Source organism: Salarias fasciatus, chromosome 3, assembly GCF_902148845.1.
Source record: "Salarias fasciatus chromosome 3, fSalaFa1.1, whole genome shotgun sequence".
In the NCBI taxonomy this organism is placed as follows: domain Eukaryota; kingdom Metazoa; phylum Chordata; class Actinopteri; order Blenniiformes; family Blenniidae; genus Salarias; species Salarias fasciatus.
The window spans coordinates 10,005,084-10,031,217 of record NC_043747.1 but is presented as its reverse complement, the minus strand read 5'-3'; the positions used below and the strand labels follow the sequence as shown (position 1 = coordinate 10,031,217).

The 26,134-nt window shown below is 45.0% G+C and overlaps 1 protein-coding gene and 1 long non-coding RNA gene across 7 annotated transcripts in view; one reads left to right on the top strand and one right to left on the bottom strand.

Annotated features, from left to right (window-relative positions):
• The window catches only part of pcdh7b (protocadherin 7b), a 114,407-nt gene that overhangs the window by 34,750 nt on the left and 53,523 nt on the right, over positions 1-26,134 (bottom strand). For 2 of the 6 annotated variants that reach the window (XM_030084966.1, XM_030084992.1), the window contains exon 2: positions 24,029-24,248. The exons of 2 other annotated variants lie outside the window; for them this stretch is intronic. In XM_030084966.1, the coding sequence (XP_029940826.1) occupies positions 24,029-24,248 (220 nt within the window). The remainder of the gene's footprint in view (positions 1-24,028; positions 24,249-26,134) is intronic. 2 more of the 6 variants (XM_030084975.1, XM_030084996.1) reach the window with 1 other exon arrangement.
• Positions 631-10,493, top strand: LOC115383003 (uncharacterized). Its single transcript, XR_003930617.1, has 3 exons — positions 631-643; positions 4,373-4,377; positions 10,096-10,493. It is a non-coding gene; the product is annotated as an uncharacterized LOC115383003 (long non-coding RNA).

Here is a 26,134-nt window from a genome sequence, read left to right as displayed (position 1 = left end):
CACAGCTGATACTTGGAAAAAGTACTTCTCGCGTCGTGAAGGGTAAATGGGCTGGAGAATGTCGGTGGGTTAGCAGGGTTGACTTTGCATGTGTCCAGCACTAACCCCCCAGGGGGGGGGGGAAAGCTATTTAAAGAAAAGGACGCAAAGCAGTCTCCCCTCTACAGTCTCACCAAGAAACCAGGGGGAGAGAAGTGGGGCAGAACATTTTCGGTGTCCTCCGCACACAAAACTCACTATGAATGTGCACACGCAGCATCGGAGGCTCTCATTTGCCTTTAAAGGACACTTTGAGAGAATAAAAAAAAAAGAAAAAACACTGGACAGGTTCTTACCTGAGGTTATGAACCCATACACTATAAGCTTTACACTTTCTGTCATTGCATCAACAATAATTCTGCATACAAGCTTTATGGGTCCACCCAAGCTTGTAAACAGCAAATTTATTTATTTTCTCTGATAATAAAAGCACATCTCCATCGGGAGGGTGTGTGTGTGTGTGTGTGTGTGTGTGTGTGTGTGTGTGTGTGTGTGTGTGTGTGTGTGTGTGTGTGTGTGTGTGTGCTTGACTGAGAAAGGTTGCATTGCATGTCTGCGTGTGTGTTTGTGGGCCACTGTAACAACTACTAACCTGTGTGCCCTCGTGGCCTCACCTAGTGAGAGTGCCATGGCTCGTTAAGCTGGCAAGGATGATCGGGCCTGACATCTATTTACCGGAGCCGTGGAAACACACGCAGACACACACAAATGGCCCACTTTGGCCGGCAGCATCACCTCCAGCCATTTTATGACTCTCTCCCTGTCTTTGACTCCTTTCCTTCCATTACACACGCCCCCCCCCCCCCCCCCCCCCCCCCCCCCCCCTCTTCCAACACTGTCCGCCCAACCCCCGTGTCTTTTCCCTCCCCCTCGTTGCCTCCATTCCGGTCTGAAACGATTAGTGTCATACCTGGCTTTGAGGTTAAAACATGGAGGAGGCAGGCTTTCTGTGCCCCGCCATAACTTCCGTATAAATACACTGAACTCTGTCCCTGCATGAGAGGTTTTATGGCGGTAAGGCAGGATGGTTTTTGAAAATATCAACACACACTCCATCAACAAGTGCTTTACTTTTTAAGCTGTATAGGTGCAAAGAACATACATCCATGCTTTTTGCATTTCTAAAGATGCAGTACCGAAAGACCTTTTTAATTTTTATGGGTGGAATTAAGCCAGCTTAAGCTTTTTACAAGGGCCCTCTGACTTTTCTGCGAAAGCAATCTAAATGAACGACGCGGGGCGAGAGACTAATGTAGAGAGACGGTCAGGCAGAGCGAGTGAAATCACAGCTTGCCACCCCGGACTCAAGCAGATCAGCGCCGTCTAGGTCAGCACATTTGAAGTTAAAGTCAGTCCTAAATGGGTCTTCAGACACCCTCAAATAAAGCCGACAGACAGGGCTGACCTTTACAAACTACTGTCTGCGATGAAGAGACGGAGTGAACGGGGGAAGGCGGAAGAGACGGCGCGCAACGCCACCACGACCGAAACTCCTAATTGAAACTTTTCAACACTTGGAGTAAAAACTCAGGGGAAAAGGAAATGAAAAAGAAGCAGGTTCTGTTTTGACTTGTTCTTTTTTCAGAAGCCCCTCCACCACGGTTCCAATTTTTCTAATGTGTTTATGTTGAAATCTAGGTTGCTGCAACAAGAGCGGAAGCAGGAAAGAAGGGTGTTATTTGGAGCTCAGGTTTTTTTTTTTTTTTTTTCCCCCCCCCTTCCATGCACCACACAATTAAATTTAATGACATGAGCGCTCGTCTGTACCGTTTGATGTGACTTAGGTTTTCTCGCTGGTGAAATAGTGCAAGAGGCGGGAAAAGGTCGGCGGCCCGAGACGTCATACATCTCCTTGTCTTACATAATTTGACGACCCCTAGCATTTGGTAGTTAATTCAATCATTCGAAAGACTTTCTAATTCCAGTGAGACCAAGGGGAGGGCGAGAATAGAAGAAGCCGAGGGCGAAGAAGAATGGCAAAGGGGGAAGGTTTCGATGCATTCAAGCGTGAATCAATTAATGCTAATATATGTTAAAATTGACAGAGAAATCAAAAAATTGCAATGGACGTTTCTGTATATTTTAGGATGTTTTAATTTCTCTGTAAGGCACACTAGTGTGGTAGCAACAAAAATGATCAACATTTATTCAACTCCGCCGCGTGGTGATCCTTTCCTGCTGCCCTTCATGCCTGATGGGATTCATGGGCATGAGTGACTGACTGCTTATTTGTTTTATGCAAAACCCGGCTAAGTACTTTTGGATCCCAAATGTCAACACGTCGTTTTAGTTAACAAAACAAAACCAGCAGTGTTGATTCTGAAACGTCATGGAGTCATTGTGGTTTCAGTCATATATTCTAAAGGTTGAAAGACATTTTAAAATCCACCTCACTGGTGAAGCAGTTCGCGTTGAAAACAACACGTTTCACCGGTCCGAGCGTGCTGGAACATTTGCTGCTGTTTTGCTACCATATAAAGGCAGACTTCTTATTTAACCATACTTTTTAGATCTGGAATTTTAAGTAAGACGGATTCGTGCTTTTCGTAAACAGGAAGACGAAGCTCTGTCGCTTGCTGTCACCGACTCCTCTAAAATGTTAAGTGACTGTTTTTTATGAGACCCCGCAACTTGGCCGGTCCCTATAAATCTCCCCCCGTGCAGTCGAGTGCGTGAGTTATTTGTTTATGCATGACATGCCTGGGCTGGGAAATGTGTGTCAAGCGAGCAGGTGGGGCGGTCATCAATGGAGACAATTAAACACCTCGGAGGCACTCGGCCAAATCTTCCCTCTGTCCCTTGTTGCTCCGTGCCCTTCCTCCCCCTCCCCCTCCCTCCCCTCCCCCTCCCCTCCCTCTTCCTTGCTCGCTCTGACAGATGATAATTCAGTGGGAGTACGGGGTCACGGCCTGACAGGGAAGGGCATCATCAGCTGTGATAACCATCGCTGGACACAGACAGTCAACAACAAGTTGGCAGCTGGGAGAAAAAAAAAAAAAAAAAAAAAAAAACAGACGTGAAGGGAACTTTTCAAAGGCGCACGGGGGGCTGGTGTTTCAGCTATAACCTCGCATGTGATGATGCTCTCTGAGCGCGCACGTGTCGACATTAACGCTGATTCGGCTGTTTTCCGTGAAGGATGCCGCGGGTACACATTGTGCTCTGGCGGCGGCGGCGGCGGCACACTGCTTACTCATCCTAACTTGACTCCCTTGTGTACGCCGAGACCCCGAGACACAAATACGTACGCGAGACACGGAATGTATCAGTGCTCAGCCTCTGTCGAGGTCAAAAGGGCTCTCAGCTTTCTCTGGCATCTTCTCGAAAGCGTGCTAATTACAAAAGAGTTGACGGATATTATTGCACCCTCTGTAATTGCTGGAATATCTAGAAGGGCTGTTGAAAAAAAAAAAATAGAGAAACTTTTTTGTCACATGCACATCCTCAAAGGAGGGATTATGGTCCCGAACGAGAGACGGGGGGAAAAAAATCAGTGTCACAAATGGGGATCGACTGTCAGCCCAGCTAATTATCCCCGTTGAAAAGAGCAAGCTTCATTTCCCGGACTTACGTCAAGGGGAATCATTTCCAGCGACCTCATCCCCGACTTTATGAAAAGAAACATTACATTCATAATATCCCCCCCCCCCCCCCCCCCCCCCCCCCCCTCCCCCATTCTTCCCAGCTCTTTTCGGCGTGGCTCTCATTTTGACGGCTAATTCCGGTGTTTTCATTTCAGAGGCACGGGCTTAATTCTAATGCACATTAGCGCATTACAAGGGGAGTATCCACAGCACGAGCCCTCACATATCACACTGACACGCGGGATAAAACATGCAAGCTCCCCCCAACCCCGTGGCTACGACCGCGGCCAAACGCGTGAAGAGCCCGCCGAGCGACGGCGACGCAGTTAGCCTCGCGGTCTCGACGGACTCCGATCGAGACGCAGCTTGACGAAAGCAGCGGTCTGCCTCCATCTGAGTTCAGATCGAGTGCGGCGCGGCAGAGGTCAGAGCCGGGGCGCTCACATGATCGATGCTAACGCGATTAGCGGCGTGCTAGCGTTTCAAACGGTTACGCCAACACTCGTGAAGATTTGTAGTTTACGGGGAGCCTTTTCTTTCCCGTCACATGTGAACCCGGGAGCCGACGTGTGCAGGTTGATGTCGAGCTGCCCCGCGGACCATAATCCATTTAAGACTGTAAACATGGAGGAAGGGAGAGAGCCGCCATATCATCATCCGTTCAGCAATACACAAGCGCTTCAGATGTGAAATAAGTGCAGCGTTATTGTTGATATTGTTGCCTTTTGGTTTCTGCATTCAGCCATCAGTGGTCGTACTCACAAATAACCAAAACTCAACGAAACTTTTCCATTTTCTCTTGGAGACGTTGTGTAAACAGGGCTTCGGTTACATTCTTCTTTGAGAACAATGTTGAAAGATTTATTTTTTTTTAAAAAGTACAGAATAGCTGTTCACCTTTCTTTCGGTACATCCAGAGTTCCGACAGTTGTTTCTTTTTTTTTCTTTTTTTTTTTAAACTTTGTTGGCCTTCTGCAAAGGTGAATAAAGGCACGGTTTGGCTGAATGGCGGCCGAGGTCACAGACTTGTTAAGGGAGGACTGACATTTACACACATTACAAGGCTCCTAAGCCTCTGGCGTCACAGCAGTCAGTCACGGCTTTGTGTCCTGCTGCTCTCGCCGTGGCATATGGGTAACAGTTAAGCCAAGGTGATGTACAGTACGTGGGCAGTAAGGGAGGGAAGGGGGGGGGGGGGGGGGGGGGGGGGGGGGACAAATGACAGAGAGAAAAATGCAGCTGGACATAAAGGCCTTGGAAAAGAAGAAAAGAAAAATCTCGTCCTCACTTTTTGTTGTCCACACAACATAACAGACCACGACACGCACACCGTTTCCCATTATGCAAACACCTCTTCTCACACTCTGCCTTGCTCCCAGACCTTAACTTCTATTATTAGAGGAGGGCTCTCCAGCTACTCCTTTTGATTTTCATTTGTGTCGGCTTCCGTGAGCAGGTGCGACGCTCTCGCCTGCAGGATCCGCCATCCTCCTGCTCTCTCGCCATTAACAGCCTCGCAAATATTTAGACTTTTTGTTTCTTTTTCGTGTACGTCCTCTGGTGGGAGAAACTGTTTGTCTATTCCGCCACGTGGACTGACTGGACCGCGGGTCAGGCAGTGTAGCAGCACAAATATCCATCCTTTCCACAGTCAAGGTTGTCTGCAGCGTCCGGATCGATATTTCTCGTAGTACACACTGCTGCAACATGACGGCTACTGAGAAACATCAGCGGTGGAACACACAACAGTTTTGCATTCTGCGCATTTCCAAAGAGGAGAACCTGGCAGTCAAAGGTGGTGCGAGGCTCGAGATTTGTAGTGGAAAAGGGAAGATTTGCAGCTCACGTTCATTCATCGGTTCGGTTGATTATAACTGATATACGACGTGTGATCGCCGTATCCTAACAACACAACAAAAAATTGTAACTTTAACTGAACAAAATGCACGAAGAAGTAACTTGCCGCAGTAATTTTCAGTAACTCAGTAACTGCGCAACACCGTTGATGCTGTTTTAAATTCACATTCCACCTTGCCGCCGCCGTTCAGTGATCACCCCCCACACAGGCACAAATTCAGATGCAAATCTCCACCCAACACGCCTGCAATAACAACCCCAAACTTGCCTACACTGCTGAACATCTCCTGGCAGCACAACATCGCTCACAGACATCGTCAGAGTTATTAGTCTATTATTAGCTGCAGTGGCGCCCTCCCCTCCCCTCCCCTCCCCTCGCCGCCGACACGGCGCTGTCATCATAGATGACTGGCTTCTAATTGGATACAGAGGAGTCGGCGTCCATGTTTCACACGCTGCGAACGGCCATCGAGCGGTGAGAATCACATTTTCAATTAAAGAAGCCCAAAATGCCAGCAGTAACATTTCTTGGGGAGGTGGCAGGCTGATTACTCTGTGAATCATATTAGGGGGTTTTTTCCATTATTTTTCTTTTCTTCTTGCTTAAGCTGATGATTACTACAAGATGTCTGAGAAGCAACAAAGAAGGAGGAGGGCTTTGGATGGTGTGGATGGATCTGAAGCAACAAGGGGGGAGAGAAGTTTCCAGAACAAAGGAGGACCCTCGTTTCCCCCTCTCTCTCTGCGTATCAAACAGTTGGCACCTAGTTTTTGTTTTTCCGTTTCTGAAATGAAAAAAAAAAAAAGGGGAAAAGAAATATGCAAACACATAAAGAGACACTTGTGTATACACACACACACACACACACACACACACAGTGGGGGAAACTGCAGAAAAGAGAGAGTGAGGCAGCTGTGAAAACATTGCTTCTCGGTATCAGAAGAGACTTGAGAGGAAATATGGTGCAATTTTTTACAGCTCCCTGCCTGTCAGGGTGAGTAAAGAGAGCCCTGTCCAGCGGACCTTTACAGTCCTCACACGCAGAAACGCACACAGATCACGCTCCAAAATCAAACCTCGGGTGTCGCTGAGTGGGTTGTGAGCTTTTGCCTTTTGCCTGATTTGAAACAACCCGTGGTCGATTATCCGTATACTCCCGACGCCTGTTTTTTATTTTGATATATGTACGTATTCTTTTTGGAGGCTGTTTTAGTCCATGGCCTTATTTTCACTCCAACAAGTTTTCCTGTTAGAAATGGTGGGAAACTTTCGGTTCATTTTTATTTAATTCTTTTTTTTTTGTTTTTTTTTTTCACCAGATATACCACACATTACTTTCAAAAACTAAGCAACACACAGGCTGGTGTGTTGCATCCAGCTTACATTCGCACATTTTCTGGCTCTGCCCTCTATAAAATGCTCACAAACAGTTTATAAGAAATAGAATTTAGCGACAGAATGCATTTCATTTCTTTGGTACTCTCTTTTTTTTTTTTTTCCTCGGCTTCAGCTCAGAGTGGGGATTTATTTTGTGTCTGTGTGTGTGTGTGTGTGTGTGTGTGCATATGAAAATGTGTCAGACATAGCTTTTCATTAGGGGAAGTGCTCTCTGGATCTTAACTGTGCATTCTTTGTTTCTCATTATTTTTTGCCCTATTCACACAATCAGCACTTCAGATTAAACTGACACAATCTCCCTGCTTGAGCGCGAGGTTGGACACGCACACACACACACATGCACGCACGCACACACAATTAATCATAAGAAAGGGAAGAGCCTGCTCCTCGGGTTGCATAACAGCGAGCGGAGAACACAATGGCGCCTGCACACTCCCACATTTTCTCTCTGCCTCTCACTCCTTCCTCTCTTCCATCTTCACCTGTGCCAGAGGATAAACTCTTTGACTCGCAGGCTTTCTATCAAAGCCCGAAAACCACCAAAAAGGAGCTCACTGTCTACATTCTCCCAGTTCTTTCCTGCAAAAAAAAAAAAAAAAAAAAATCTGTACAAAGTCTCAGCCCTCTGCAGCCAGCCCTGCATTTACGCCCTCAAAGCCCCTCCCTCCCCTCCCTCCTCCTCTGACGCTTTAGAAACAAATTGCTTTGTCCTCGCTCAGAGTTCAGCCAAAGAACATGAGTGTTGACAGCTATGGTCTTTTCAAGAGGAGAGGAGGATTACTGTGTGTATGCATTGAGGTGGATTAAGACTTTGACGCTAATGAAAGGTCCTGACAGGAGCATTTTTGGAATTGGTCAGCCTAGTCTTAAGCCCTGATAATGCGCATAAGACCACAATGAAATCTCCAAAAGCGGCGGCAGTAATAATCATAATAACACCAAGGAGGGAGGGAGAAAAGCGCAAACAATCAAGAAATGTCTGGGAAAAAAAAGTACAATTTTCACTCTCAAGCCATCTGTTTTCGCTGTTTATAATCTGTGGTTGCTTTTGATTGAGATTAAACCTTGCCCAAGCCCTGCAAGTTATTAAGGGTGTGCAGCATATTGTTTTTTTTTTCCTTTTTTCAAATAAAGATGAGTGATTTGAACTGTGATTTGGGGAGCTCAGCAAGGTGACATGCCTTTCTGTGATTTGTACGGGTTGCGTACGCGTATGTGCGCATATGTGTGTCCTTGCTCCGTCTGCAATCGCTCAAGGATTAAGATGATTTATGCCGCCCTGGCATGACTTCAGATTCACAACGTGTGGGGTGATGGACCCATCATTCATCTCTCTCCCTCTCTCCCTCTCTCCGTCAGACTGTCAGTAAAATCAGACGAGTGAACTCAATTTCTCCGAAGCTTAAAGGTCCATAAGTTTTGATTCCTATTGAAATTCTTTCCATGTCATGTATTTAGTTGCCCGCACTGAGCATGAACAGTTCTTCCAGTCATAAAGGGGTGATTTACTGACTCGACAATACACTTTGATTGACACCGCCGGACTCACAATGGACAGATCAGGAAACACGAAAAGCCAACTCTGCTCATTCATCCTGCCAAATCTTTCCAAAAAAGAAAATATCACAGTCATTAAGGAGCCGATCTTTTTCCAGGCGTTATCCAGAATCCAGAGCAGGGGTCGACAAACATCAGGCCCGTGGGCCAAAACCACCAAAACCACCAAGCAAACTGGCAACATTTCAAAGGAAACACATTTCTTTAGAATAGCAGACGCGATGCAAAAACTGACACCTGGACTAATATATCTGTCATGCTAAAATGAAAGTTGGCAAACTAGCATTATCCTCTAAGCCATGCTGTCAGGGTGACTTTGTAAAAACATGAACAATCCAGCAGCTGTAACAGAGGTTTTCTAGATATTTCACTTTATTTAGCACCGAACAGCACCACTAATGCAATTTGTTGTTGAAATTTTTCGAATTTTTAGTTGTAATTGTTTGGTTTTGTGCACATAACTTTAAAGTTTAGATTTAAAGGACTCCGAACTCCGAGTTATTTCATGGTGCGTCTGTCCGAGCATATGTCTGCGCAAGTTTGTCCTCAGCTTTGCCCATGGTATCTCCAGCCAAAGCAGCTTTAAGTTTTTTTTAAAATGGTACACAATTGAATAAATACATGTATGTTCCTCAACTGCTTTTTCAGTCACACAAGGACATAAGTCTTTTTTTTAAGTCCTCACGATCTGTAACCAGAGTTTGAAGTAATATTTTTAGACAAATACAAGTTACCCTGGCAAAAAAGGACACACAGACCAGTGCACGTGCGCATGCGCGTGACAGTGAACTACCCAAAGAGCAGTTTGAGAATGAGTTTCTCATAACAGCTCTAACTGGATAATGACTGCAACTTGTTTCCCTGCACAGTGTGTGAACCCAATCTGTCACTTCCAGAAGATTTTCAAATCCGAGCCGTACATTGTGTGTGGGAGGCAGGCTAAACAGTTGCCGCTCTGCATCCTGCAGCCTCCGTCGCTGCGTGCGCCGAGGAATACAGTAGCCCGGTAAAACTGGAAACCGCTCCTAGAGCTCTGGCGCTGATCTGAGAACCATCCAAAGTAAACACATATTTCTTCTAATGTTCGCTTGCGTTCACACCTGCAGGAACTTCCTGCTTATATACACAAGTCTTTTGATTTGCCGGAGGTAAGCCTCTCTCCAGTCGTATCTGTCCAACAGCAGTAAAACCTCCGTCACTTCTATGCAATCCGATGTCTGCAGAGGCTGCCAGGAGCTGATCGCAGGGCGTTTATTTAAAGAGATCCCTACATGTGTTTAAATCCCGGGCGCTCGCACATATGTATTTATGCGTGCGCTTACATGCATTTGTGTGTTGTGTTTTTGCGGGTATTGTGAGTGGATTTGCGAGGCGCACATCATCAGGATTAGGATGCTCTGTTTTGTCAGCTCATCGGTGGCGGGGGCGCGTGCACGGGGGCGTCTTTTGTCACCGTGTCAGTCTCCCTCTGCCTCTCTTCCCGAGCCTGATAAAAGTCGAAGGCCCGTTTGAAGCTGAGACAATGTGAAAAAAAAAAACATAACGGAATTGGGGGGGATTGGCTAAATAAAACAAAGTCAGAAGGAAAAACAATAAATGTGCATGATTTGTAAAACAGACTGACCATTGCTCATGAGTTTCTCACCCAATCCTGTCAAGGTGCTTCTGTGACTAGTTCCACAACCTCCGCTAAAGTGATTGCCCGAGGGTTAGTTTGAGCCGCAGACAAGATAAATGCTATTGTTTTAGCCTCGGAGGTAGCCATTAGTCTGCTGGGCGGGACTGCAAACAAAAAGGGCAGGAAGCAGACAAAGAATCGCACACTTTGCCACACAGTGGAAACAGGTGTGTCCCGGCTGCTTTCGTCGGAAGGGTTAATCTTTTTTGTAAGCGCTCAGGGGCAAGAAAAACAACTCACCTGGCATTCCCTCATCAAATCCGCACCACATTTACCACCCATTGTCTGGTTCCAGTGTCGCGTTACTTCCCTCTGATTGTGTCCGCCGATGTGTTTTGGCTCCTGGGTGCTTTTTCTATTGTGGCCTGAATGGAAGGCTTTTGACTGCCACTTTGGCTTTTCCTCATCCCTCACAGGAAGTTGCGCTCAGGACTGTAAGTCACCCGAGCCGTGCATAGCTGAGCCGCGGCGCTTTGTGAGGTGATTGCAGCATTTAGGGGATTGAAGAGACAGCTGCCACGGTAAACGGCGCACAAAAGGAGAGGAGAATTCAATTTTTTATCGTGACCTCAAAGGACGGAAAAAAAACAAAAAAACAAAACAAAAACAAAAGCATCCACACCTGGGGAAAGGGTGGGATCTGGTATGTGTGTGTGTTCAGAAGCCAGCCTTTCACAAGCAGGTGCAGGAAAGAAAAAAAAAAAACAAAACAAAACAAAGGAAGTCAAAGAAGGGAGTGCCACGCTTTGATGGAAACAGACTTAGGTGGAATTCGTCAAGTCATGGGATGAAGTTGACGCGGCACCTCAATTACCGGCTGCCAATGCATATTCATGTCGGCGTGAGGGGGAAATGGTGCGTGATGCCCCAAAATAATTCCCGAGCTGTCAGCGGCGCTCGGCGATGTACACCCGGCCCCGCCGATGACACTTCATTTCAACTTCTGAATTCCAAGATAGCAGACAAGGTGATAGGGGAAGAAAGAGAATGAGGAAGAAAGTATATTTATGAAGCGGGAAGAAAAGGTAACAAATAAAAGGGGGGCTCTTTCTTGTTAGGAAAGTGTCAGAATCCAAAGACGTTTCCTTTGTGTCGCTATAGGTGCCATACGTAGACGAATGAAAGATTAAAGAGCAAGTGAAGAAGAAGAGGAGAGACTGGAAATGTTAATGTATTTATGAAGCAGGAACAAAAGGAGCCAATGTTAGGGAACAAGGACTGAATGCACTGAAGATGATTTTAGCGGACGCGTACAGGTACTTAATGTGTTAAAAATAAGGTCTGTGGGCCGAAAGAGGAACGCAAGAGTCTCCAATCAACTGTATTCATTATCATTACAATTGGTTTCTTGTTCAGAATGTAGTAAATGTAAAGAATGTAGTTTTTGCAAAAATGTTACCATTTTCATCTCTGTAGAAAAACTTTAAAGTTCAACTTTAAAGGTTATTATGGCGCTATTTTACCAATCGAGATGAAATTGGTCTGTATGATTGCCCTGAACTAAAATGTGTTTGACGCATCTTCCCGGTGTCGAGTAATAAGACGCTGGACAGAAAAAGAAAGAAAAGCATTTTCATCCCTTTATGAGTAGAAACGGGAGAGCAAAATTATTTTCTTATCATGACTTCACAATATGTAGGTGACTGTTCAAGGGGGATAAGGGATGAAAAGGAACCAGAGCATTGTTACGAGGAAGAAACAAGTGTTTTTCATTGTCGGGGAAAATGCCTAAATAGGGGAGTTTCTCTTTGTGTTGCATTATGTAGAGAAACAAATGTTCGAGCAGTGAAACATCTTAAGAAAGAGAGAAGTAGAAAAAAGTCTCCCTTCTTGGAAAAACAAGAAACTACAGTAAATTTATTGAGTTTTCTTGGTGTGGCTCGAGGTGCTGTGTGTATAAAAGTGAAGAGTTAGAGGGAGGCAGAAACAAAAGGGTTCTCCATTGGTGGGTAAATGTCTAAATATATTGTTTTTTGGTCTCAATGTGACTTTATACGGGTGCAATATTAGGGAGCCGGAGTGTTGGAAGTAGATGGAAAATAAAAGCGAAAGAGTGTATTTATTAAGTGGTAAGAGAAACAAAAAGTGCTCCACATTGTCGGAAAAACGCTTAAATAGGTTGAGTTTTTCTTTTGTTTGGCTGTAAGTGCAATATGTAGAGGAATAAAGTGTTAGAGGATGAGAAGCTTCAGCGTATTAGAAAAAAAAAAGAAAGTATACCGGTAGTGTATATATTGAGTTTTCTTGGTGTGGCTTGAGGTGCTCTGAGTATAAAAGTGTTAGAGAGAGAACAAGTGGCAGAAAGCAAAAGATAATGGGAGAGAAATGTCTAAATACGTTGTCTTTCTTTCATGTTTAGGTGGAACCTGTATTGCTGTGCGATATTTGGGAAATCTAACGCTTTACTGAAGTCGCTAAACTTGTTTAAAATCACACATATTTTTCTAATCTTAGTTATAAAGGGACTTTGTTCAACCTCAGAGATTGTGTATGCATTATTGAGTGACACAATTCTACAAAAAAAGAATCAATAAATATGATTTAGTGGACCTACTGAGTGTTTGGAGATACTGCCACAATTTTTGATTAATGTATTTAATGTACAAATTTCACTTGCTCAAAGAAGGGCTGGAAAAATGTCTAAATGGTTTTAGATTTTTCTTATATGTGGCTGTAAGTGCAAACGTGCGGAGGGATAAAGTGTCTGCGGATTGGAAGCATGAGTGTATTTAAAGAGCAGAAAGAGGAATACAGAGGTATAAAAGGAGTCCCGCTTGGAAAATCATGAACGACAGTAAATGCAATGAGTTTTTTTTTTTTCTTCTTTCCCTCAGTGTAGCTTTAAGCATGTGCTATATGTGAAGGAAGAAAGTGTGAGCAAGGAGAGACGACACAATAGCAAAGAGAAAAAAAAAAAAAGAAAAAAGAAAGAAAGAAGCTAAAGCCCTTAAATGGGTCAACAATGCATAAGCAAGCAGCTCCACACTCACAAGAGAAAAGCAGCTAGAGTGCAAATATTACAGCACACACACACGATTTCCTGCTCCCCTCAACACACACACATCTACACACACACACACACACACACACATACAACTGCGCCGATTCGGCCGTGCGAAAGCTCAAACCCGGCGTTTGTCTTAAGTAGGGTGAGCTCTCGGCCTTCATAAAACATGCATGCTGCTAATGCTGACCGTTATGTGAATTTCTTGCCTCGCAGTCACCGGGGAAACCGGTTCGATGCACTAAATGGACAAGCCTTTTGTAAAGAGGAAAAAGTCTCTTGGAAAAACGCATTAAGTCTTTTGCAACCTGACTGACTTCTGAGAGAATCGCGAGAATTGTTCAGGGTGAGGAATAAATGAGCATCCCTTCTCCTCTGGATGTATTTAAAAAAAAAAAAGAAAGAAAGATAGTACGTATGTATATCACACATCTGCTATGGGAGTGGATTTTTTTTTTCCTTTTTTTTGATGCATACGTACATGAATGACCCTGAGTAATCGTGTCCATGAGCAGAGTCCCTCGAAAAAAAAAAAAAAAAAAAAAAAAAAAGCTTCCAGTTGAAAGGAAATAAGACGAGAGAAAATAATGAAATTCCTCAGCTGGAGGAGCTCAGGAGGATATTGTCCCTCAGGTGAGCGGAGGCTCGCACATGCACGCCGTATGCAGACGCGTTAGCGAGCACTTTCATGTGAGTCAAAGCTTCCTGCGTGTGTGTGTGTGTGTCTTTCTGGTGGAGGTGGTGGGGAGTTATGAAACCCTCCAGCGGACGCCGCTGCCAAAGGTCGCCGCGTTCGCCACGCGGAGACCTCCGGCGCGACTCCGCCACCGGCGCACCGGCGGGAGAGCGACTTCCTATATGTTAGCTTTTCATTTCAATCCCTCTCCTCTCCGCTCCCTCCCTTCCCTCCCAACCATATGAGACACATTAACGGTGTCCTCAAAGGGAGAAGGCGAGAGGAGGGAGAGAGCGGGGAGGATAATCCCCCCCTTCTTCCATTGTTACATGCTTTCATCTATTTTTATAAGGCGGCGAGCGGGGGAGCGAAGGGGCGAGAGGAAAAGAAGGGAAGTAAAAATAAGTTGTGGTGGGCTGCCGTAGTCTTGGTGCACCACTGAGAGCATGATGCATCGCCGCTCGGATTCTGATACAAGCGCCGGAATGTGCACACAACTCTGCATACCATACCTGCACAGACTACACACCCCTTCCTGCAACAGCCAACCTCCAAACAGTTTATTTTTTTCAGTAATCCTGTGAACTAACACATTGTTACTTTCAATCAAAGATTGTGTTTGAAGTAATTTGTTCCATATGTGCATTAATCTGCAAGATCTTACATGCACTGCTGCACGGTTGCAGGCTGAATATAGAACATTAAACATAAAATATGTGCAAACATCAGCATAAATTCAGCTTCTAATCAGAGAAAAGTATACACGATGTATCTAGAAGTTCTTTATTAAAACAATGTCACAAAGGCTTGAGGGGAAAACAGTCAAAAACAGCAAGAACTCCCCCCGCGGTTTCCTTTTTTCTCTTGAAACTCCCTCCTTCAGCTCAGCAAATATGAATGAACCCTTTAACAATGAGGGCCAGATGGTAAGCTTTTCCACAAACAGCATAAAACAAAGCACGAACAGAAATATTGCCGTTTCACACATGAAAATAAACAAGAGGACGTCTTTTTTTCCCCCCATGTTTCAAACACAACTGCGATACTTGAATCCATGCAGCTTCATTTGAAGGAGTCTGACACTTTGAACAAATGATACAACTAATGAAAGCAAAAGGTCCGTACATTATTAGAATGTAAGAATATGTATTAGCCAAAGAAATCCTTTTTGGTTTGAAGGAGTTAATATAAATATCTCTGACCTCAACAGTCCCAAACTGCCTTCTTATTTCTGTGAATAAATTCTCCTCACAGGTCCAGGAAAGATGCTTAAGGCAGGATTGATCCACTGGCTGTGTAGATAATCGCTGTACCGCAAAACATTTCCTTGATTCTCAGGCATAAACAAGTCAAAGTTGATACTCAGTTGAATATTAATGTGAATTTCCACCCAAATTAGTGCAGGATTATTTTTTACAATGTCATAATTTAAGGTATTGTGCCCCCTCAAGTGTGCCACATAATGCACTTAAGCTCTCCTCTCGCCCAGAAACACACTCACGCTCATTGTCATTGTCTTTTTGCGTAACGCCTGCCACAAACAGGCGTTTGTTTTGCCCGCGCTTTGACAGTTCGACGGCATTCAGCGGTGCGTCTGACTCATCAAACGGGGCCGATTAAAGGCGAACACGATGTCAAATTCCCAAATAATGCGACCTAATTGCTATCAATTAGTGGTAGCAGCCAGCGTCGCTGGCAGAGCGAGGAGTTTCCTGACAAAATCCCTTCTTCCCAGAAGGAACGCCAGTCCGCCGCCGCGCCTGCTGGAGATGTGGCGCAGCAAGCTGTTCTGTAAATAGGCACGTGTGGGCAAAAAACCAACGTGAGGCGGAGGCAACAGGAGGCTTACAGAAAGTTCCCTTCTCCGTTCCGAGTCGGATCGGCAAAGTTGTGGGTGGTCAAATAAGCGCATTGTGAAGTCGCAGAAATGTCAAAGGTTAAGCCGCTGGCAGGCCTGCTGCCACACACACACATGCATAATGTGTAAAATAAACAGAAACATGCATGAGTCAGCTCGCGCGGCAACACAGCCAGGGAGGTGTACACCATTTGCAATTCCTACCTTAAAGGTCAACAACGGTGTCACTGCTTATATTCAGATTGAAGCTCTCTCTCACATACATGCATGCATACACACAGTCTCCAGAACGTCTACTTTTTTTTTTTTACCAATTTGGACAACCTTATTTAAAATGAGGCCACATTTCTGTGCGCCGGGCTGCTGGAAGGTTACATCTGCTTCCCGTTGCCCTGATTGGTTTGCTTCCCCGTGCGCTTCAGAAAGTTCTGCAATCGTGTGAACGTAGTGTTTTGTCAACCTTCCTCATGTGCAAACACAATCGAAATCTGGAGGAGAAGAAAAAAAAAACGTGGTGAGGAGAGAAGAAGGAGCTCCCGTAGAGTTATTATACATGGATCTGTGTCTGTGCCTTAACTGTGAGATATGAGGAGGGGGTGGTGAGAGACGGTGTTTGCACATAAAGTATAGTATGTTTGGCAAATACATGAATGAATGCATGAGCGGCCGCGGCTTGGTGTCGGCCTGCAGATTGTGTGAACACCTGAATGTGTTTTTCAGATTTCTGTTTGTTTGCGCCTTTTTTTATTTTTATTTTTTTCCCAACAAATTCCCTGAAGTGAGAGAAAAAAAAAAATAAAAAGAAGGGCTTCATTCTTTGTCTTTCTCAGTGTTCCTCTTGTGGTGTGAAGCTGGCACACTGCGACATATGCAAATACATACACACACACACACACACACACATATCCTGTTTGCACACTTGTCCCTTTGCAGTGGTCTTATTGGAATGCAGGAATGGGGAAAATGCAGAAACGGTCGCTGTCGCCGTGTCTGGATGTTGGCATGCCTCGCGGCCGGCCCGTCCCATGCTGTCCACCTCACACTGGGAGAGACACGGCGCCCACTGCGTCCCAACGCCGCACACCTGATGTTCCAGCATGCTCCGGCAAACGCCATCCCTCATTCTGCACAACTTATTCACCTCGTCCCGAACCTGCGCGGAATCCTAACCGGGCGCTCTGACAGGAGAGGGTGACGAGGAGGAGTTTTGGGGAAGATCTGGGTGGGAGGTGGGAAAATGAGCGTAAGACAGAGTGCCTCGGAGGGGAGCGGGGGACAGGATGGGAAGGAGTTAGAGGAGGGTGGGAGGACTTGGCTGAGTGCCTTGAAGATATCTTCACTGAAAGCTGCCCTACCAGTTTTCCCCTCCCAAAAAACGACACCGATACCCCAACGAAAACGTGACGATATCGTAAGCTGTAAGAAAGGAAAAAAAAAAATAAATAAATAAAAATAAAAGGAGCATTCCAAATTAACAGCTGTCAAAAGAAGTGATTTTATTTTTCACATAACAAATGCCTGTGCCATTTGGAGGCAAGCCAAATTGCTAGTCATCGCATGGTTGCACCCAAAAAGGCCCAGAATGCACATGGTGGCGCGTATGACTGTAGGCGCTCATTGAAAACACAGTCATGTCCCTGCAGTGCAGAGAAGAAGAAGAAGAAGAAAAAAAAAAAAAACTATTCAACTTTTTCTTCTCTCTCCTACAAGTGCTAGCTTGTGCTTTATCAGCTGTGCATCCAAATTGCAGGAGGCTGTGGAGAAGTGTTCCCACAGCCGGGTTCTGATGCTCAAAAATTGACGCGCAATGCAATCAGTACATAACAGTGCGGCCGCCCGACTCGAGTGGAGGCTTTTATTGTAACTACCTGACAGTGACACCACTGTCTTTGTGTAAGAAGGTCACGTAACCTCACACAGTCTCACCTCACAACATGACAAGAAAAAAACCCAAAAAACTTATCTTTCACTTCGTACCTCACTTATTTCCCCCCAGTTCTTCTTTTTTTTTCCTGCTTAACTCTGAGACCGGGTATGCTTCACTGTTAATTCAGTCAGCGCAGCGTGATTCCGGAGCGAAGGCGGCGCCGAGGGGGCTTTACGGGCCACGTGTGCCCGCGCGAGGAGACGCAGAGGAAGATGGGACTGTGAATGTGACACCGGGGTATGATTTGAATACCTGCCTGCTCCGACTGAGCAGTGATCAATCATCTCTCTGTCAAGCGCCACTCCCTGCTGGCAACTTCTCCATGCATGTAACCTCCATCCCTCACTTTCTGTTTCTCATTCCCTGCCTCTCTCCCCACTGTTTGTATTAATTTTTCTCTCTATCTCCTTGGTCTCTTTCCAGCCTCCCATCCTTCGATCCATTTCTGGCCTCATGTGCCGTGTGTTACTCATTTACTCTGTCTTGCCACCCCCCACCCCTTTTTTTTTTTTTCTGTCTCCCACGTTGCCCTCAGTGCTTTCTCTCACATCATCTCACCGGGTTCTCTTGTTCTTTCTATCTCCCTCGCTGTCGCCTTGCCTGAGGATATCGCAAAAGAGAAATAAGGGGTGAGGGCTGAGGAACAGATGGAAATGAATGAGAGACAAGAGGTACGGCTGCAGGCGCTCGCCGAATACAAACCCCGCCGCAAAGTGTACCGGCATTTTATAGACTTTGGAGATATAACCGACTATCATCTCTTTCATTTCCGTCCTGATTTTAAAGTCGTAGATTAATGGTGTAGCGTTCTTAAGTCATAATTGCACTCGCGCACTGTGACCTTCGGGAAAGCTAAGGAGCGGAGGGAACTGTGCGTAACGTGCTGATTGATAGCGAGGAGTGCCGTCTCTACGCCGCTCTGCGCTGGGTGGCTATGGACACACATGCACAAACACACACACACACACGTGTGTACGAGTACTCCCAAGTCTGCACCAAGTTGAGGGAAATCAGACCTAAGACCAGCGCTGCTGCAGCTCCGCTCTTGAAATATGAATGGTTTTAATTAAACAAACTCGCTTTGCCATCTGGCCCCACAATTGGGCTCGCCTAATGAACAGACTTGCACACAAACACACACACACACACACATGCATACACATTATTAACCAAGCTAAGCAGCATTCCAACGGGCAAAGCTTTAGAAATCAGGAAAAAAAAAAAAGCAACAACAATGAAGTGATCTAGTGAGGTGCTCCACAGAGCTGGAAAATGATTCAGTGCCTCATTGCACTGGAAGAAGAGAGTATGTGTGCACAAGGCACCAAGACCTAATTTGTATTTATTTGACTAAGCACGTGTGCATTTGATTAAACATGAATGTTGTTTTAGGTGTAAAGAAAATGAACCCGTTCTGTCTCAACGTCCGTGTTTTCTCTGCGCTTTGCGCGGTTTGTTTGCAGAAGCTCAGGCGACGTGTGAACTCGCCGACTGGCTGATTGATGGCCGCTGTGATGCGCCACTTGTCTGGCCTACTCTATTGAACCGGCTAGCCAACACTAAATGATGATGTTGGTAATCCAACGGAGGTACCCCGAGATCCCTCAGCGGGAGAGACGGGCGTGAGACAGAGTCTGGTGTGTGTGTGTGTGTGTGTGTGTGTGGTACGTGAGCTGGAATGGGTGTTGCAGCGTGGGGGGCCGATGGGGGAGTGGCTGTCTGAAAGCCAACGCAGGAACGAAAACGTGGGAGGCATGCTAACATTAGCGGCGCTGCTCCTCGCGGCGAGGCTACAATAAATTTGCACTGTTCATCTGTCTTTGCAGGCGACGTCAGCGGAGTAAGTCATCAGCCACCGTGGGACCCGCTCTGTGATGGAGCAGTGCATAAAAGTCAAGTAAACTAATGTATATCCTCCTGCCTTCTGGTGATCAACACGAGGCACAGATCTAAAGAAAAGTTTTCAAACTTGAAACTCAAAAGTAGGTAAAGTTGATTCTGAGCGCCACATGCTCACACCGAGGATATAATAGTACTGTTACCCCAAGGAGAAAAAAAAAACATCAGTCAGACAGGGAAAATTGTTTCATTCATTCCACTTCTGGGGTGGAAGGCGCCCCCTACTGACCATGATAATGATGACAACAACAATGAAGAAATAATTGTTTTACAAAAAGCCACAAGAGCTGAAAATGGTTTACTTTTCGCGGTGGGCCACTAGTGGGCGCTGTTGTTTGCAGTGGCAGTGTTTCTGCTGTCTACATGGAGATGGAGTCCTAACGTTTTTTAAAAAGCTGCAATTTCAGTGGCTCCAAGCTCTGCTGTCATTTAAACAGATAACCAAAACACAACAAAAGCTTTCCACTTAACAAGTCGTGAGAAAACTCTCAAATGTCCAATGTGCTTTTTCTCATTTTCATGCTGTTAATGTATCAACAGTTTAAAATATCAGCAATTTTCTGGGTTGCCCTCAAGTTTGAAAACAAGAAAGAGACGATATCATAAAAGATCAGAGTTATAGATTAGCATTTTCTCATAAGGGAGAGAGAGAAAAAAAAAAAAAAAACATCAAACAGAGATTCTTGCTTTCGATCCCAGGTTGTGTGACCTACAGCAACAGTCACAGACGAACCGCGTAACTTCACTGATGCACTGAAAAATCATATTACATCTTCAGTGCCGGGAGCAGTTCAGATCCATGCAGAGGTTTCACATAAAAAAAGAAGAAGAAAAAAAAAAAACACTTTGCACACCTCATACACTTCATTCATCATAAAAGAGCAATGTGGAAGCATGTTATTTTGAGGTGCACCTGAACTAACACACTGAAAATTGAAAAATCCACAGCCCCCCTGGCGATGCAGAGATCAATAATGGAGCACGAGTCTTTGACCCACCGATAACGCCGCACAACTGGAAGGGCTCTTTGACATCCAGAATGGTCTAATCGGGTGTTTGACTCCAAACACTCAGCGTTTATGAATATCTGATGAGCACCAGGGTAAGCTTATGAATAAGTGAAGGGCCCAGCTGTGCATCCAAAAGATCAAGACTTTATGAAACATACAAAGTGCCGACGTGAAAAATATATAGAGTTTAGTGCTCCTCCAAGATAACGGTCAAGCTGGCTTCTGCTCAGAAAAGCACTGGTAATTATTGGTACAGCATTCAGCTCAACAATTTCCCACTGGGGATAAATTCTCCGAGGTTTCGTCTCAGTCTGTGATTTGCATGTGAAGTGTGGAAAAAGTCAAGAATGAGTTGATATGTCCACCGTGTCACCTCAGGATGTATTTCTCTTGGAGGCAGAGCAAAGGTTGCGTGCGTGTGTTTAATTTTTATTTATTTATTTAGACTCCCGATGGTAAGAAGTTACCCAGCAGAAAATAATAAAGTTTGAAACCTGACCTTGATGAAGGAGATGAGGGGAAAAAAAAAAGGTGGTCCCTCAGCACATCTGTGCAGGGTGGAAGAAAAGAAAAGGAAGGATGAGGAGCAGGGGCAGAAGTCGGAGCCTGTGTGCAGCAGCGTCTTCATGTGTGTGTCCCTGGAGTGGCGGTGCTGGTTTGGGGCTGGGGGGGTGCATTCATGTGTGAGCAGCTGCATTGGAGGGTGTTTGTTCATGCACATTGTGCGAACATCGATTGACAACAAGCAAGTCTGAGCTTGGGGAGAGAAAAAAAAAAACGAAAAGCCCGAATGAGAAAGGGACATTCGCCTTTGTCTGCATTTCACCCTGACACAAAGAAATGGCAGTCAAACACGATGAATCAATAACGTGAAGAATAAATAACAAAAAACGAGGAGGAAAAAAAAATCTGATTTTCAGTTTGGAAGTTTTCAAACTGAGCCGCATGGGTCTTGTTGCAAGGTTGAAATCGCCATTGCTTTTACTGTCACCCAACACACACCTTTTTTCCAACTGTCTTGCCACTCCAATGTCTCCTTCTGGTCACCTGCAGGACTGACCCTCACCCCTGAAAAATCAAACTGCTCGTGTTACTTGTTGCTAATGATGCCCATGTCAGCTCTGAGCGCCGCAGGAAGCCATCTGTTAACTTCTGTACTCCCGCTCTCCTCATAACTTTCTAATTTTCCGAAGAGAGGGCCGTGTCGCAGGTGTCTCTGTGAGTTCTGGCAACAACACAAGGGGGAGCGCTAATGACTACAGTTAGCTTTCCTCAGGAGGCTGAAGCAGTTTGCCAATATTTGCCCTAACCTTAGATGATTGCATTTACTTTACACTTAGGTATTTAGCTGATGCCATTATCCAGAGTGACCTAGCATAAGTGAGCAAGCAGGGGCTCAGCGTTCTTCCTCAAGGACGCTTTAGCCGGACATACACAGATGCTTTTTTTTTTTTTCCTTCCGTGATTGAATCACAGAACATGCACCAATTACAGCCTTTCAAACCACAAGGCCACACAGCAACCCGTAGCCGAACTCTCTCGCCTCACAGTTCAAACAGCAAGAACTCCTATTTGTTGGAAACGTGCCACAAAAACCCAAGAATCAGACCATGAACTGCCAGATTTACTGTATGTGGAAGAGAAGAATACAATATCCACATGCACTGCTTCACTTCCAATCTCACTGGTGCTGCTGACTTTCCTTCTGCAAACACAAGCCAGTTCAGCTGATCACACTAAAGATAGCAAGGCAGCAGCGGAGCATGTTGTTTCTTTTAGATGGAGACTGATTCATGAATTGACCTTGACTCTGTTCTCCAACAAATCTCCTCCAAAGCTCCAGTGTACTTTTCCCTCGTACTGTGAAAAGCAGCGGAATTAGCCACATATGCACTTTGAGCCAAACCGAGAATTGACGGGAATAATAAAGCCTTATATTCTGGGTCAGTGTGCTGATTGTAAAGTATTGCAAATAGAGGTTTAATGCTAATAAAACATGAGCTTTCTGGATATTCAATATTCCAATTTTATATTCATTTGTCCCACTATTTATGCATCTTTTTTTTTTTATGTTCGGTTGGTGGATTTGATTGACTGCCTGATCAAACCTTTGTCCTCATTCAATTAATTGAAACAGCAACCAAACCAAAATGAGCTTTTCAATTTTAAAGTCTAATTTGGCAAGTAAATGGGATCTCATTGTTTGAAAAAAAAAAAAAAAGGGGGAAATTTTAATATCCACGAGGTAGCCCTATCCTCTCACATCAAAGTGTTTCAAATCCCTTTTAATCTGCATTAAGGCCAAAATTTGAGAACGCTCCTGTGTGTGGACACCTGTGTAACTGCCCGTTTGATGTGCCCATCTGTCCAGTTTGCCTGGCTTTCTATTTGCTGGCAAGGGTCAGCGCAAACCACAAACCAATACCCACACATTATCCCACTCCGATAATCCCTGGAGTATCTAAGTTAAAGTCATTGAAGGTAAGGCCAGGATGTACCCTGTGTCCATAATGTAACTTATTATTGACTGCATTGATTGGACATAAGTTAAGACATCATCTCCCAAAACAAATCCATCTGAAAAGCAAGGATGGGAATCTGTAAGCGATTTGAATATCTTTATGCTAAGCTGCAGTGGGAAAGCCTCTGCACTTAGGCTTAGCACTCTCAAGACAGCTACTCCTTGTTAAGCATCGCTTCAGACTCCTCGACTATGAATGGGACCATTACCCCCATCTCTCACTGCGCACCCAGCTACACACACACACACACACACACACATTTTTTGGCCTTGGTGAGAAACTAGCTCATGCTAGCTGTGAAAAGGTTCTGCAAGAGAAGATACAGCGCTTTGCTAGGCTCATTTTTCCACCGCTCCCACTCATGCTCTCTGGGCTGCAGTCTTTTTACATTACAACCTACAGAACATCAGTTCTTTCTCCAAATTGGCAACGGAATGAACTACTTCTTAAGGGCTGCAGGCACACATTGCAAATTGGTACAGCAGCTGTCTGTTTAGCTTTTAAACATTCCCCATAATACCTTTTTTTACTTTATCTCAAGGAACACAAGGCAACATACAGGGGTCTTGAGGAAAATCTAACCACCGTCATGAAGAAATCTACCAAGTAAACAACATTCAACAGCACTTATCAAATTGTCCAAAATAGTAGCAGACTAACATAATAAGGCTGGTTGGAAAGGTCTCAAAGAATACGTAAGTAGCGTGTATAACCACTTGTAGCTCCTTTGATCAAACAAAACTGCCAAACCATAGGCGTTAGAGTAAATCCCAGACCTCGGATTCACATAATGCACATTTATGAAAGGTTTTTACCTTAAGGCAGCCGCTATATCACCTCATGCTTGACATAAGAAAATGTCTCTCTTAGTAGAGAAATATTTGGGGGGAAGAAGGAAATCTTGTATATGTTTCTGTGTTCTGTTTGGGAGGCTGTCTACCATCGGACATCTCATATGTGCATGTGTGCTTCCTGTTCTTTAGCGATTTCTGAATCTCCTTTCAGTGTTTGCCCCTACCATTTTCCATGTGCTCTGCCTCACCGACACTGCCATCCGGCGTTGTCCTCTCGTAGCTGTCCTCGGGCAGGGGAAGGGCGCCCAGCCGGGGGCCCGATGAACTCTTGCTGCTGGGTGTCTCCGACTCATCCAGGCCGCTGTCGTAGCAGCTCTGCAGCGATCCCTGCTGGTGAGGATCCTGGGGCTGGCTCACCACCGAGAAGGTCACTCGGCGAAACGGCTACAAGAGAAACCAAATTGCCGGGGGTCACTATAAAAGGGACTGCTTTATTGTTAGACGTCAATTTTGGAGTTGGGTTCCTTTGGAAATTGTAGGAAGGGATTTAGGTCAGGATGATAGGGGAATAGGTAAAAAAAAACAAAACAAGAAGCAAAAGGGTCAAAGGTAAGGAGGCTGGGAGTAGTGTGCTACATTTTAAGGGCACAGCTACCTTAAGCGTCCTGCCTAACAGCAATATTGAGATTCAAAACAATAATTGTCACCCTCATCTGTTCTACTACAACAGTCAACAAGGATCTTTTATTACAGCCATGCCTTTCTCTCACCCTGAAAACTTTCAATAGGAAGACCTTGTAATCAGGACACAGAGGAGGCTGCACAAAGAAAGTCTTTCACAAACTCGCCAGAAGCTCAGGGGACCAGGCAGACATGGTAGCTAGCTAAACCTGTGTATTAAACACAGCTAAGGAAAGGAAGAATGCAGCGGCCCGCTTCCCTCGCTTATTTGCCCACTAAAAAGAGGACAAGGTGAACAAGCACTCGTCTCGGCGGGAGGTCTGATTCCACGCCAGAGAGTGACGGTGTGAAGAAAGAGATGAGTGCACATGAATAGGCCAGACCTACCCTGAAAGCATGTGACCGCGTGCACGCTAACAAAAGGTTTTTCTCGATAAACTTCACGTGGCCGGCATGTTTGATTGAATCGCTTCCTGTGTTAAGAACTAGAGGAGTATGTCGTTTTCTCATCTATCAGTCTGTTCCTTTCTCGATATCTCCTAAGACGTGACCGAGCATTGTACAAAGGTAATGGAAGAGAGAAGGAATGAAAGGAGGAGAATGAGCATGAGGCGAGGAATGAAAGACCAGGCTCGGTCATTACCAGAATAAATGGCATAACAAATGGCTAATGCCATTCATTAATTAGATACAACAACTGTCAGTGCTTGCCTCCATTGCAGCACACGTTCTCCTCCTGCACCTTTCCATACCTCGCCGCTTCCTCGCGTTCTCCTCTTATTTCGCCCCCCTCCTCCCTCGGTCCTCTTTGTTTTGATGTCCAATCGTGATGATATTACAAGGAACATAGATCCATTACTCATGTGTTTTTCTCCCTTCTTGTTCTTCCCACCCTCTCCTTTTGGTTGTCTCACCTCACGAGGTGGCATCTGTTATGTGTTGGGCGAAACATGTTAGCTAACATGCTACAGCAAAACAAAGGTGTAATCTTGTTATACTTCCTAAAGACCAAATGTCTAATAGCATTGCTCATAGCGATTGATTGTTGTTGTTTAATTATTATATTTGGCACACTTACAGAATCCTTGTGATGTTCCATCTACAAAATATTAGCAAGAAAAAGAAAACCTCCCACAAAAGTCGAGCATCGCAATGTGGCCATGACTTCAAATTTGCTGGTTGAAAGAGACAACAATGCGATGAAGTAACAGTGCAGCAAACTGAGGCTTGTAATTGTGGTGACTGGTGTTTTCTGGTTTGTGTTTGATGCTTTCCAGGGTGGTTTCAGTCCACGCTGCTGTCAGATTTGTGGCAGCCTGTAACTGTATGACGACATTTTGTGTTTCTCTCATTAAGTAAAGAATCTGGGCAGATATGAGAACACAAATGTCAGGTCCGATGCTGTTTTATTCACTGGTATGCAGGAAATGACTTCTGTCTTTGAATCTAATGGGAAAATGTGGCTCATATGACGCTGTAGATCATGGAAAATGCTGAAACCGATCAAGTTCATACCAAGAATTGCAAATGCAACTTGAACACAGACATGGAGAACATTTCCAATGGATTTGTGGCAGCCTGCAACTTTATGGAGGAGAATCAGAAAAAGTATTGTGTACTGTTTCAGGCATTTGGCGAAGAATTTGTGT